This window comes from Oncorhynchus kisutch, linkage group LG10 (assembly GCF_002021735.2).
Source record: "Oncorhynchus kisutch isolate 150728-3 linkage group LG10, Okis_V2, whole genome shotgun sequence".
In the NCBI taxonomy this organism is placed as follows: Eukaryota; Metazoa; Chordata; class Actinopteri; order Salmoniformes; family Salmonidae; genus Oncorhynchus; species Oncorhynchus kisutch.
Genome location: NC_034183.2, coordinates 7816198 through 7831244, shown reverse-complemented (window position 1 = coordinate 7831244; position 15047 = coordinate 7816198). Strand labels below are relative to the sequence as shown.

Genomic DNA, 15047 nt, shown 5'->3' with positions numbered 1-15047 from the left:
AGCAGCTCACTAACAGGGATGTAAACAAATGTGCGCTAAATTAGAGAGAAATAAACTCTTAGTGCATATGAAACATTTTCTGTAATTTTTTATTTCAGCTCATGAAAAACATAGGACCAACATTTTTTTTACATGTTGCGTTTTTTTTCTTTTTCGCTCAGTATTTTAGTTTATCCCCTTTTTGGACCCTGATGAGATCATTGATCAGTGAGAAGACACCAGCCAACCTGTCACCTTTGCACACCATTCATTCACCATATGAGACACGAGTAAAAGGCTTGGAGACCGAAAAGGAATTGTACCATGAATTGTCGATGTTTGAAATATCTTATTACTGTAAATGGATCTCTAGACATGCATTTGCATCCAAAGATTAGCAAGCTGAAGAAAAAAAAATCAACACACTAAATCTGTTAAGCGAGACACACCTACAGTCAGATCAGTGTGTATTATAAGCATCCTACTCAATAATGTACTCTCTTCTCACGATTGAAGTCTCAAACCAAGCACTACTTTTAAAAATTATTTTATTTTATATTATTTATTTTATGTATTAATACAGTGTTATACTTAGAAATGTGTTGCAAAGAACAAAACATTTAACGTAAATAAAACTAAAATAAATAATGTCAGCCACACAGGAAAAAGAAAACTAGTGTGTTATATCATCATATCAAAATTAAATAATACGGATGTGCCATAATAAATAGTCTATTAGTACAAAAATACATTTCAATAGAATGTAGGTTCCAGCATCACAAATAGAGGAACGGACCACTCCTTAAAGCAGGTCCCCTCAAGTACAGATCTTTTAAAATGATTTAAACCAAGCACTTTTTTTCATTTTTTTTTTTTTTGTAAATAAGATTTTTTTTCTTTTTTTTTCTGATTGTTAGAAATTCCTTTTAAGTAGTAGTGTTGTGTGGGGGTATGTATGATGGTAGAAAAGTTGGATTTTATTCCTGCTTACTGTAGGTCAGTTCCAAGGCTCACGGTAGGCATGTATAACCAGAATACACAACCAATTAAATCATCACTTTCTCTCTTTTTTTTTTTTTTAAGAAACATTATAAAACAAAATAACAAATGTAGAAAAGTTAATTTACAGCGAACCAAGGCCATTTGCTAGCATTATGTACAGCCACAATTTAAACATGTTTTTGTTTGTAGTAATTTTCTCAAACTTCAATATGCATAGCAGGAAAAGAAAGCATTACTGCTTCATCAGCCTCAAATATTATTGTATGCTAAATCCAAGTTCACTGATATAATGGGTTGAAAATGCAGAGAAATGCTTTTTTTTATTTTCATTTTTACTTCCATAATTGATCAATCACTACAACTTAAAAATCAGTTTTTAAGTAATTCTTTATACTGAAAAAAAAAAAAGTTACTAATGCAGATAAGGCAGCACTGCTTGCAGTGTAAGATGGGACTGTGTTTGAACTTAGTAGTAAGCAGGCTTCTGGACCTGAGTCATAGCACATGCATAGAGATGTAGACCGCTGCAGGAGTTTGTCAAATCAAGTCAGTTACATTTATCTACGGTAAAACATAACTACAAAAGATTCACTTCTTCTAAACATGGAGAGAGAAAGTCCATTTGACCAACCAAACAGGGGTGCATCCAATGCCAATACTATACCTTCATAAACGATGCCTACAGTACTTCATCTCCAATCTTCCCTTCATAACCCTTGTTGAGATGAGCTCATCTGCAAGTCCTTAGCTATCCTTCAAGAGAGAAACGCATGACCACAGACAACCTCACAAACAAAGAAGTGTTTTTTTGCATATATTGACTTTTCTGTTTGTGAGTGCATACATTAAATTGGAACATTTTCGGTGCAATTATTCAAATTATTATTATTTTTTTCAAGAATTCTCCTTATCTAGAATTTTTTTCAAAAATGTTATTTTTCTTGCAATTTGCTCAGACTTGGTTTAAAAGAGAAAAAAAACAAAGGCAAAGAATTTCAAAATGAGATTATTCTTCAGTCAGTCTGTTCATGCATTCCAACAACAGCTCAATTTTTTAAATATATTATATTTTAGTTTTTAAAAGTTTTTATTTTTTGCAAGCCTTTAGTTAAAGCACCAAAAAAAAGGGGGGGGGGCACAGCACCGGGATAGGATGCTGCGTTGAGACTCCTCCGACTTCAATGGGCCTCCTACCTTGCTGAGTTTTTTTTGTGGGGGGGGGGGGGGGGGGGGGGGGGGGGGGCGCAGTAAACGATGCATCAATGTTCAATATTCAAGAATCAAGTTCGTGCTTCAAGTCAAGCAGTGCTGTCCCCTGCTGCCTGGGAGGAGGACAGCAGCAGGAGAGGAGGGCAATGTTTCAGTCTGTGGCTGCCCCCTGATCTAACACATTCAGTAACAGGCCAGCTGTCTCCCTCTTATGTTCAGAAGTGGTCAATGAGCACAGACACACAGTTGGCTCCCACCAGGTAGTTGGGGTCTCCTGGGAGAGACTTGTTCTGCCATGTCTTGGAGTCACCTGAAGGAATTAAGAGAAACAGGAACACAGTTAATGGTCAGTCGGTCGGGTTGGTTGGTTGTCTTATTGTGCTGTTCTTTCCATTTGTTTAAGGCCGTAAATAACAGCATACGCTGACGAGAACTGACACAAAAAAATCATCATGTATATTGTGTGTGAGGAATGTACGTGCAGCGCAATTTTTTTGCCATTAAAATAACATGAAATGAATCAGAAGCACAGTGTAGACATGGTTAATGTTGTAAATGACTATTGTAGCTGGAAACGGTAGATTTGTTTTTATAGAATATCGACATAGGCGTACAGAGGCCCATTATCATTTCTGTGTTCCAATGGCACGTCGTGTTAGCTAATCTAAGTTTATAATTTTAAAAGGCTAATTGATCATTAGAAAACCCTTTTGCAATTAATCAGCATAACAGTTTTCAGCTGTGCTAACAAAGAAGGTATAAAACTAGCCTTCTTTAGACGAGTTGAGAATCTGGAGAATCAGGATTTGTAGGTTCGATTACAGGCTCAAAATGGCCAGAAACAAATAACTTTCTTCTGAAACTCGTTAGTCTATTCTTGCTCTGAGAAATGAAGGCTTCCATGCGAGAAATTGCCAAAAAACTGAAGATCTCTTACAATGCTGTGTACTACTCCCTTCACAGAACAGCACAAACTGGCCCTAACCAGAATAGAAAGAGGAGTGGGAGGCCCCGGTGCACAACTGAACAAGAACATTCGAGTGTCTAGTTTGAGAAACAGACGCCTCACAAGTCCTCAACTCGCAGCTTCATTAAGTAGTATGTGCAAAATACCAGTCTCAACGTCAACAGTGAAGAGGCCACTGCGGGATGCTGGCCTTCTAGGCAGAGTTGCAAAGAAAAAGTCATATCTCAGACTGGCCAATAAAAAGAAAAGATTAAGATGGGCAAAATAACAGACACAGGACAGAGGAAGATTGGAAAGAAGTGTTATGGAAGTTTGAAGAGTTTGGATCACAAAGAAGAACATTCATGAGACGCATAAAAAATGAAAAGATGCTAGAGGAGTGCTTGACGCCATCTGTCAAGCATGGTGGAGGCAATGTGATGGTCTGGGGGTGCTTTGGTGGTGGTAAAGTGGGAGATTTGTTCAGGGTAAAATGGATCTTGATGAAGGAAGGCTATCACTCCATTTTCCAACGCCATGCCATACCCTGTGGACGGCGCTTAATTGGAGCCAATTTCCTCCTACAGCAGGACAATGAACCAAAGCACAGCTCCAAACTATTGTGGGAGCTAAGCATTAAATATAAAATAGGTCTAGTTGCCAGGCTGAAGAAGCAAGGACATACACATTAAGAGAAGATGACACCCAGCCTATACTCTATTTCTGAAAGGGAACAGGCCATACGTACATTTATGACAGCTGGACGCACTATTGGTCAGCAGGATGGAAGCAAGATAACTGATGACTAACACGTGAAACATAAGCATGCAATGCATGCATTATTTTTAGAATGTGAAAGGAGTTCTACCATCATTATAACCTAACCAAAAGCAGATATGAGCGTTAGTGGGTGTGAACAAGCAAGCTCTGAGATGAAAATAAAAATAATGGAGAATGGTCAAGGGAAGCTATTTTCATATAGAGGGGGGGGGGGGGGGGGACTCTATATGTTATGCAAAGACAGAATCCTAGAGGCAGGACTCTAATGTGATAAGTTAAGTCTCTTTCCATGGAGGGGCTCGGCCCTGTTATGTTTGTGATAGGGTCCTTCCATGGAGGCTCTGTTATGTTTGTGATGGGGTCCTTCCATGGAGGGGCTCAGCTCTGTTATGTTTGTGAGAGGGTCCTTCCATGGAGGGGCTCGGCCCTGTTGTGTGAGAGGGTCCTTCCATGGAGGGGCTTGGCTCTGTTACATTAGTGATAGGGTCCTTCCATGGAGGGGCTCAGCTCTGTTACATTAGTGATAGGGTCCTTCCATGGAGGGGCTCAGCTCTGTTACATTAGTGATAGGGTCCTTCCATGGAGGGGCTTGGCTCTGTTACATTAGTGATAGGGTCCTTCCATGGAGGGGCTCGGCCCTGTTACATTAGTGATGGGGTCTTTCCATGGAGGGGCTTGGCTCTGTTATGTTTGGATAGGGTCCTTCCATGGAGGGGCTCAGTTATGCTACTTTGTATTAAAGTCTATATTGAATTCACAAGTTCTTGTTAGAGTATTATATTTCTGACACGATTCTCCACGACACTATGCAATAACTATTTAGGGAAGAAGCAGTCAGCTGGTATTCTGTCTATAATGGAGTGGCCAGCACAGTCACCGGATCTCAACCCTATTGAGCTGTTGTGGGAGCAGCTTGACCGTATGGTACGTAAGAAGTGCCCATCAAGACAATCCAACTTGTGGGAGGTGCTTCAGGAAGCATGGGGTGAAATCTCTTCAGATTACCTCAACAAATTGACAACTAGAATGTCAAAGGTCTGCTAGGCTATAATTTCTGCAAATGGAGGATTCTTTGACGAAAGAAAAGTTTGAAGGACACAATTATTATTTCAATTAAAAATCATTATTTATAACCTTGTCAATGTTTTGACTATATTTCTGATTCATTTTGCAACTAATTTCATGGAAAACCAGGAAAGTGACCCCAAACTTCTGAACGGTAGTGTATGTTCGGTGCAACAACAACACAGGCTATTTTCATAATCCTCACATTGTAACTACTGTGGGAAATAACTAATTAGGTGATACAAATGTTCAGATTGTTACAAAATCCCATGTTGTGACTAGAAAATGGAAACCAGTAGATGAGTGATAAAGACGATGAACAAGCCAGATCTCTCTTTTGCAGGGTTGGGGTCAAATCCATTTCAATAGTTTCAAAAAATATTACAATTGTTGACTTGGAATTTCCATTTACCTGACTGGAAATTCGCTCCCCAGCGACACCCATAGAGTTGGAATCACAGCCCACCCCTTATCAAATGTACTCTTATCCAACTCTATGGTGACCCCTCCTCAATCACAACACCAACCAATCACACAGGCCACCCGAAACACCGACCCAACCCCCAACCAATCACACAAGCCATTTGAAGCCCCGACTCAACCCCCAAAAGGACAGATAGAGGACAGCGTACCCGACGAGGAGTCGGAGGATTTTAGAGCAAAAGACCAACCATCTGGGGTCATAGACGCACAGTGAGGTAGACGCAGTTCCACCGGCTTCAGGAACTGAAGACCGTGAGGCCCACACATCACCAGAGGGCTGAGCAGGGTCTCTCCTGGATGGAATAGACAGAGGCAAGAATTATATATTTTTCTATTTTGTCTTTAGGAGAATGGAATTCTGCTCTCCTTTCATATTTAAGATAGACAGATCTTGAGAAAAGGGGGAAGACAGTTGAAAGGGATGGAAGATCGAGATGGACCAAGGGGATCGAACCCTTGTCTCCAGGGTCCTGAGTTGGCAGCACTTCTGCTAGAGCAACAAGAGTAAGATGTACTATCCAGCGGGCATAGTGATTAAGAAAACACTAGACACATACCTTTCTCCTTATCCAGGGGGGGCAGGATGCTGTTGTCCCGACAGACCTTGAAATAGATCTCCTGTTCTATGCTGTCGGGGATGGCTCCCTGGGGGATGATGATGCTGACTCCCGTCTCGATGGAGCTCAGCACCCCGCCGTTACAGTTGAAGATCCCCCGGGCCGTGGCCACCACTGTGTGACCTTCATCCTCCTCGTCATCCTCCAGAACACTGGGGTCGAGAGGAGAGAGAGTTGTGACTGTTAGTTACTATCTATACTGTATAGAACTGGGGTAGAGTTAGTTACTATCTATACTGTATAGAACACTGGGGTAGAGTTAGTTACTATCTATACTGTATAGAACACTGGGGTAGAGTTAGTTACTATCTATACTGTATAGAACACTGGGGTAGAGAGGTAGTTACTATCTATACTGTATAGAACACTGGGGTAGAGAGGTAGTTACTATCTATACTGTATAGAACACTGGGGTAGAGAGGTAGTTACTATCTATACTGTATAGAACACTGGGGTAGAGAGTTAGTTACTATCTATACTGTATAGAACACTGGGGTAGAGTTAGTGTGACGTAGAAGTCCGTCACTGGCCGCGGGCAGCATTTGGTTCTTTAACGCACACACATATTCATCACTCCTCCCTGCGCCATTATACCATAAGTTAACAATGTGGGTCGACACACAATTTAACTTCTGTCTTGGTGCATGCATTTCACACTTGTCAATGTTCATATTTGAGAGATACAATAATTATTATACTTATCAATGTTGTGGATGAGCGCATTGTTTGTTTGTTCTGTTCCTCTCTCTCCATCTCTGTAGCTTCTGGGTATGCTGGAAAAGGACCCGAGCTAAGGGAATTGGGTTGGCTTTATAGTGCCTGTCCCAAATGGCTCATTAATGCATATGGGCATATTGAAAGATATTGTCAGTAGTGATGTAATGTTGTAAATGTTATGTTGTGATCTTGTTTAAAACCGTGTTGCAATGTATATCCTTTAGTATGTTTAGTTCATGGAAAATGTAGGTTTGTATTGTTAATTGATTAATTAATTAGGGTTAATTGTTCTGAGGGGAGGGGCTAGCCCTACAAAAGGAGCCTCTCTCCAGTCTCTAAGGGGGATTTTTTGGATTGAGCTGTGGATGGGGCAGCATTGTTGTTAAGCTGTCCCATAAGGTAGACGTTGATGGCAGTACTGTTGTTTTCTGTTCCGGAATCACTTGTAAATAAACACCTTTGCACAGAAGAACTTTTGCGGTTCTGCCATCTTTTTATTTTTATAGAGGTTAGGTTATCCAGTTTAGCCATCTGGCCTACTCTACGTGACAGTTAGTTACTATCTATCCTGTATAGAACACTGGGGTAGAGTTAGTTACTATCTATACTGTATAGAACACTGGGGTAGAGAGTTAGTTACTATCTATACTGTATAGAACACTGGGGTAGAGTTAGTTACTATCTATACTGTATAGAACACTGGGGTAGAGTTAGTTACTATCTATACTGTATAGAACTGGGGTAGAGTTAGTTACTATCTATACTGTATAGAACACTGGGGTAGAGTTAGTTACTATCTATACTGTATAGAACACTGGGGTAGAGTTAGTTACTATCTATACTGTATAGAACACTGGGGTAGAGTTAGTTACTATCTATACTGTATAGAACACTGGGGTAGAGAGTTAGTTACTATCTATACTGTATAGAACACTGGGGTAGAGAGTTAGTTACTATCTATACTGTATAGAACACTGGGGTAGAGTTAGTTACTATCTATACTGTATAGAACACTGGGGTAGAGTTAGTTACTATCTATACTGTATAGAACACTGGGGTAGAGTTAGTTACTATCTATACTGTATAGAACACTGGGGTAGAGAGTTAGTTACTATCTATACTGTATAGAACACTGGGGTAGAGAGTTAGTTACTATCTATACTGTATAGAACACTGGGGTAGAGTTAGTTACTATCTATACTGTATAGAACACTGGGGTAGAGAGGTAGTTACTATCTATATTGTATAGAAACTGGGGTAGAGAGTTAGTTACTATCTATACTGTATAGAACACTGGGGTAGAGAGTTAGTTACTATCTATACTGTATAGAACACTGGGGTAGAGTTAGTTACTATCTATACTGTATAGAACACTGGGGTAGAGTTAGTTACTATCTATACTGTATAGAACACTGGGGTAGAGTTAGTTACTATCTATACTGTATAGAACACTGGGGTAGAGAGTTAGTTACTATCTATACTGTATAGAACACTGGGGTAGAGAGTTAGTTACTATCTATACTGTATAGAACACTGGGGTAGAGAGTTAGTTACTATCTATACTGTATAGAACACTGGGGTAGAGAGGTAGTTACTATCTATACTGTATAGAACACTGGGGTAGAGAGTTAGTTACTATCTATACTGTATAGAACACTGGGGTAGAGAGGTAGTTACTATCTATACTGTATAGAACACTGGGGTAGAGAGTTAGTTACTATCTATACTGTATAGAACACTGGGGTAGAGAGGTAGTTACTATCTATACTGTATAGAACACTGGGGTAGAGAGTTAGTTACTATCTATACTGTATAGAACACTGGGGTAGAGAGGTAGTTACTATCTATACTGTATAGAACACTGGGGTAGAGAGTTAGTGTTCTATACAGTATAGATAGTAACTACCTCTCTTTATTTTTTTTATTTTTTTTATTTCACCTTTATTTAACCAGGTAGGCTAGTTGAGAACACCTTTATTTAACCAGGTAGGCTAGTTGAGAACACCTTTATTTAACCAGGTAGGCTAGTTGAGAACACCTTTATTTAACCAGGTAGGCTAGTTGAGAACACCTTTATTTAACCAGGTAGGCTAGTTGAGAACACCTTTATTTAACCAGGTAGGCTAGTTGAGAACACCTTTATTTAACCAGGTAGGCTAGTTGAGAACACCTTTATTTAACCAGGTAGGCTAGTTGAGAACACCTTTATTTAACCAGGTAGGCTAGTTGAGAACACCTTTATTTAACCAGGTAGGCTAGTTGAGAACACCTTTATTTAACCAGGTAGGCTAGTTGAGAACACCTTTATTTAACCAGGTAGGCTAGTTGAGAACACCTTTATTTAACCAGGTAGGCTAGTTGAGAACACCTTTATTTAACCAGGTAGGCTAGTTGAGAACAAGTTCTCATTTACAACTGCGACCTGGCCAAGATAAAGCATAGCAGTGTGAGCATACAACAAAGAGTTACACATGGAGTAAACAATTAACAAGTCAATAACACAGTAGAAAACGAAGGGGGGGTCTATATACAATGTGTGCAAAAGGCATGAGGAGGTAGGCAAATAATTACAATTTTGCAGATTAACACTGGAGTGATAAAAGATCAGATGGTCATGTACAGGTAGAGATATTGGTGTGCAGAAGAGCAGAAAAGTAAATAAATAAAAACAGTACGGGGATGAGGTAGGTGAAAAGGGTGGGCTATTTACCAATAGACTATGTACAGCTGCAGCGATCGGTTAGCTGCTCAGATAGCTGATGTTTGAAGTTGGTGAGGGAGATGAAAGTCTCCAACTTCAGCGATTTTTGCAATTCGTTCCAGTCACAGGCAGCAGAGTACTGGAACGAAAGGCGGCCAAATGAGGTGTTGGCTTTAGGGATGATCAGTGAGATACAGTGTTCTATACAGTATAGATAGTAACTGGGGTAGAGAGGTAGTTACTATCTATACTGTATAGAACACTGGGGTAGAGAGTTAGTTACTATCTATACTGTATAGAATACTGGGGTAGAGAGTTAGTTACTATCTATACTGTATAGAACATACATAACCAGGTCCCTACATAACCAGGCCACAACATAACCCTGCTACATAACCAGGCCACAACATGACCCTGCTACATAACCAGGTCCCTACATAACCAGGCAACAACATAACCCTGCTACAAAACCAGGCCACAACATAACCCTGCTACATAACCAGGCCCCTACATAACCCTGCTACATAACCAGGCCCCTACATAAACCTGCTACATAACCAGGCCACAACATGACCCTGCTACATAACCAGGCCCTACATAACCCTGCTACATAACCAGGCCCCTACATAACCCTGCTACAAAACCAGGTCCTTACATAACCAGGCCTTTACATAACCAGGCCCCTTCATAACCCTGCTACATAACCAGGCCTCTACATAACCAGGCCCCTACATAACCAGGCCCCTACATAACCCTGCTACATAACCAGGCCACTACATAACCAGGCCCCTACATAAACCTGCTACATAACCAGGCCTCTACATAACCCTGCTACATAACCAGGCCCTACATAACCCTGCTCCATAACCAGGCCACAACATAACCCTGCTACATAACCAGACCCCTACATAAACCTGCTACATAACCAGGTCCCTACATAAACCTGCTACATAACCAGGTCCCTGCATAACCCTGCTACATAACCAGGTCCCTACATAACCAGGTCCCAACATAACCCTGCTACATAACCAGGTCCCTACATAACCCTGCTACATAACCAGGCCCTTACATAACCCTGCTACATAACCAGGCCCCTACATAACCAGGTCCCTACATAACCCTGCTACATAACCAGGCCCCTACATAACCCTGCTACATAACCAGGTCCCTACATAACCAGGTCCCTACATAACCAGGTCCTTACATAACCAGGCCTCTACATAACCAGGCCACAACATAACCCTGCTACATAACCAGGCCCCTACATAACCAGGTCCCTGCATAACCCTGCTACATAACCAGGTCCCTACATAAACCTGCTACATAACCAGGTCCCTACATAACCAGGTCCCTACATAAACCTGCTACATAACCAGGTCCCTACATAACCAGGTCCCTGCATAACCCTGCTACATAACCAGGTCCCTACATAACCAGGTCCCAACATAACCCTGCTACATAACCAGGTCCCTACATAACCCTGCTACATAACCAGGCCCCTACATAACCCTGCTACATAACCAGGCCCCTACATAACCAGGCCCCTACATAACCAGGTCCCTACATAACCCTGCTACATAACCAGGCCCCTACATAACCAGGCCGCTACATAACCAGGCCCCTACATAACCAGGTCCCTACATAACCCTGCTACATAACCAGGTCCCTACATAACCCTGCTACATAACCAGGCCCCTACATAACCCTGCTACATAACCAGGCCTCTACATAACCCTGCTACATAACCAGGCCTCTACATAACCAGGTCCCTACATAACCAGGCCTCTACATAACCAGGCCTCTACATAACCAGGTACCTACATAGCCCTGCTACATAACCAGGTCCCTACATAACCAGGCCTCTACATAACCAGGTCCCTACATAACCAGGTCCCTACATAACCAGGTCCCTACATAACCAGGCCCCTACATAACCAGACCTCTACATAACCCTGCTACATAACCAGGTCCCTACATAACCAGGCCCCTACATAACCAGGCCCCTACATAACCAGGTCCCTACATAACCAGGCCCCACATAACCAGGCCCCTACATAACCAGGCCCCTACATAACCAGGTCCCTACATAACCAGGCCTCTACATAACCCTGCTACATAACCAGGTCCCTACATAACCAGGCCTCTACATAACCAGGTCCCTACATAACCAGGCCCCTACATAACCAGGCCTCTACATAACCAGGCCTCTACATAACCCTGCTACATAACCAGGTACCTACATAAACCTGCTACATAACCAGGCCTCTACATAAACCTGCTACATAACCAGGCCTCTACATAACCAGGCCTCTACATAAACAGGCCCCTACATAACGGGGCGGCAGGGTAGCCTAGTGGTTAGAGCGTTGGACTAGTAACCGGAAGGTTGTGAGTTCAAACCCCCGAGCTGACAAGGTACAAATCTGTCGTTCTGCCCCTGAACAGGCAGTTAACCCACTGTTCCCAGGCCGTCATTGAAAATAAGAATTTGTTCTTAACTGACTTGCCTGGTTAAATAAAGGTAAAATAAAAATAAAATAAAAAATAACCAGGCCTCTACATAACCAGGCCTCTACATAACCAGGCCTCTACATAACCAGGTCCCTACATAACCAGGCCCCTACATAACCAGGCCCTACATAACCAGGCCCTACATAGCCCTGCTACATAACCAGGTACCTACATAAACCTGCTACATAACCAGGTCCCTACATAAACCTGCTACATAACCAGGCCTCTACATAACCCTACAAGGTCATAAACATGCTTCCTCAGATGTATAATTATTGCCATTGCTTATATATGACGTTCAAGACAGGTAATGAGTGTTTTGGGGTATGGAAGACAGGTAATGAGTGTTTTGGTATATGGAAGACAGGTAATGAGTGTTTTGGTATATGGAAGACAGGTAATGAGTGTTTTGGTATATGGGGAAGAGAGGCAGAGCTAAAGGCAGAGCTGTAGGCGGAGCTAAAGGAGTCCTCCACCACAGAAGCAGAGTAACACTCACAGAGGTCACGACAAGGTCAGAACTCAGAACCATGATTTAGTACATCCGTAAATATGGCCAGTGCCTGTATGATGTTGCGGATGTTCCAGTGATTTAATGAGTACTGTATGTACCGTTTGTGGGTGTCGGGAGGCTGGGGCTAGAGGCATAACAACGAGGAACCTGCTAAATGACCATATTGGAACAACCTTGCCAAACAAACACCTTGTCAAGAGGTTCGGAACTCTTGGGATAACCGTTAACAGTCACCTGACCAGGGTTTGAGCCCCTCCATATCCTTACCTGACAGGTATGGCCTTGGGAACAGCATTGTTGACTAAGTTGTTGTGCTGCTGGTACTTGGGCCCCCTGTTGTCCATGGTGCGTGTGAACGTGTCCAGTCCACTGTCGTGGTCCAGGGCCTGAGGAGACAGCGGCGGCTTGGTCCTGCTGTTGTTGTTGACCACACTGGGTTTGGGGTTGCTGCTACTGATCAGGAGGTCGTTGGGGAGGAGGTTGTGGTTGAACTTGGGGCTCTCAAACTTCCTCTCGAAGGGCCGGGCCGAGGAGGTGTAAGGCTTAGGGACATATCGGTTGTAGCTTTGTGGGGTGGGGGTGGTTCCAGGGGTTTTGGGGGGTGCGTCGGTGCCGTTAACCCCCACTGGGGACCTCTGGGCCAGGTAGGGCTGGGAGGGGAGATCCTGGAGGGTAGAGGGGCGAAGGCCGGAGAGATCGTGTTTGGGAGAGGCGCTGAGGAGATTGTCGGGCTGTGAGTTCACTAGAGAGAGAGGGGAAGGAATGTGAGTTCACTAGAGAGAGAGGGATGTGAGTTCACTAGAGAGAGAGGGATGTGAGTTCACTAGAGAGAGGGATGTGAGTTCACTAGAGAGGGAGGGATGTGAGTTCACTAGAGAGAGAGGGATGTGAGTTCACTAGAGAGAGAGGGATGTGAGTTCACTAGAGAGAGAGGGATGTGAGTTCACTAGAGAGAGGGGAAGGGATGTGAGTTCACTAGAGAGAGGGGAAGGGATGTGAGTTCACTAGAGAGAGGGGAAGGGATGTGAGTTCACTAGAGAGAGGGGAAGGGATGTGAGTTCACTAGAGAGAGGGGTAGGGATGTGAGTTCACTAGAGATGGGAAGGGAAGTGAGTTCACTAGAGAGAGGGATGTGAGTTCACTAGAGAGAGGGGAAGGGATGTGAGTTCACTAGAGAGAGAGGGATGTGAGTTCACTAGAGAGAGAGGGATGTGAGTTCACTAGAGAGAGAGGGATGTGAGTTCACTAGAGAGAGAGGGATGTGAGTTCACTAGAGAGAGAGGGATGTGAGTTCACTAGAGAGAGAGGGATGTGAGTTCACTAGAGAGAGAGGGATGTGAGTTCACTAGAGATGGGAAGGGATGTGAGTTCACTAGAGATGGGAAGGGATGTGAGTTCACTAGAGAGAGGGGAAGGGATGTGAGTTCACTAGAGAGAGTGGGATGTGAGTTCACTAGAGAGAGTGGGAGGGATGTGAGTTCACTAGAGAGAGGGGAAGGGATGTGAGTTCACTAGAGAGAGGGGAAGGGATGTGAGTTCACTAGAGAGAGGGGAAGGGATGTGAGTTCACTAGAGAGAGGGGAAGGGATGTGAGTTCACTAGAGAGAGTGGGATGTGAGTTCACTAGAGAGAGAGGGACGTGAGTTCACTAGAGAGAGAGGGATATGAGTTCACTAGAGAGAGAGGGGAAGGGATGTGAGTTCACTAGAGAGAGAGGGGAAGGGATGTGAGTTCACTAGAGAGAGAGGGGAAGGGATGTGAGTTCACTAGAGAGAGAGAGGGGAAGGGATGTGAGTTCATTAGAGAGAGAGGGGAAGGGATGTGACCACCGTGATACAGCCTAGATTCAGGCTTTTACATGTCTATACAGCCACAAGTCTACCACACTATTACATGGTAGAGATGCTTTTAGTAGCCACCAGAAAATCACAAGTGAATTGTCAGTACTTTGCTGGATTAAAAAGGCTACATGACATTATCATGGTTCGTTACCATCATTGGTGGTGAGTTTGGGCAGGCTGTTGGGTGGTACGGCAGGGCTGGGGGGTCCGTACTGGGAGACAGGACTGATCTGGGGGAGGGGCTCGTACCTCTTCTCTACCGGACTCACCTTCTCCACAGACTCCGCCCTAAAACACAGATACGACAGAAAGTGTTTAAGATCATTGCAGTGGAATTGTGAAGAATCATTTAATCTACTAATCAGTGTCACCTTGAATCTCCAATAACTCATTATGCGATGAAGATTAGCAGTTCTGCCTCAGGACATGATCCCCTCAAAATGCTGACAGTCAGCCTGATCTCTGACCATATTGATTGTACTTCCCCTCTCAGATCTACAGTACACATGTGCCTTGGGGCTGGGCATTGATTTGGGTCGTGTTGTAGGGGTTGAGTAGTGTAGTTTACCTGTTGTAGGGGTTATGGGTAGTGCAGTGTGCCTGTTGTAGGGGTTATGGGTAGTGTAGTGTACCTGTTGTATGGGGTTATGGGTAGTGTAGTGTACCTGTTGTATGGGGTTAT

The 15047-nt window shown here is 43.2% G+C and overlaps 1 protein-coding gene across 6 annotated transcripts in view; it reads right to left on the bottom strand.

The window, feature by feature from the left end:
• Positions 1 to 724: 724 nt before the first annotated feature.
• The window catches only part of LOC109898230 (tight junction protein ZO-1), a 199749-nt gene continuing 185426 nt past the window's right edge, over positions 725 to 15047 (bottom strand). For 3 of the 6 annotated variants that reach the window (XM_031832986.1, XM_031832989.1, XM_031832988.1), the window contains exons 21-25: positions 14517 to 14653; positions 12792 to 13266; positions 6022 to 6233; positions 5614 to 5757; positions 2214 to 2500 (exon numbers count right to left, since the gene is read on the bottom strand). In XM_031832986.1, coding sequence (XP_031688846.1) covers positions 2406 to 2500; positions 5614 to 5757; positions 6022 to 6233; positions 12792 to 13266; positions 14517 to 14653 — 1063 coding nt within the window. In that variant the 3' untranslated portion in view covers positions 2214 to 2405. Of the gene's footprint in view, positions 2501 to 5613; positions 5758 to 6021; positions 6234 to 12791; positions 13267 to 14516; positions 14654 to 15047 lie in introns of all 6 variants that reach the window. The other 3 variants (XM_031832992.1, XM_031832990.1, XM_031832991.1) reach the window with 2 other exon arrangements.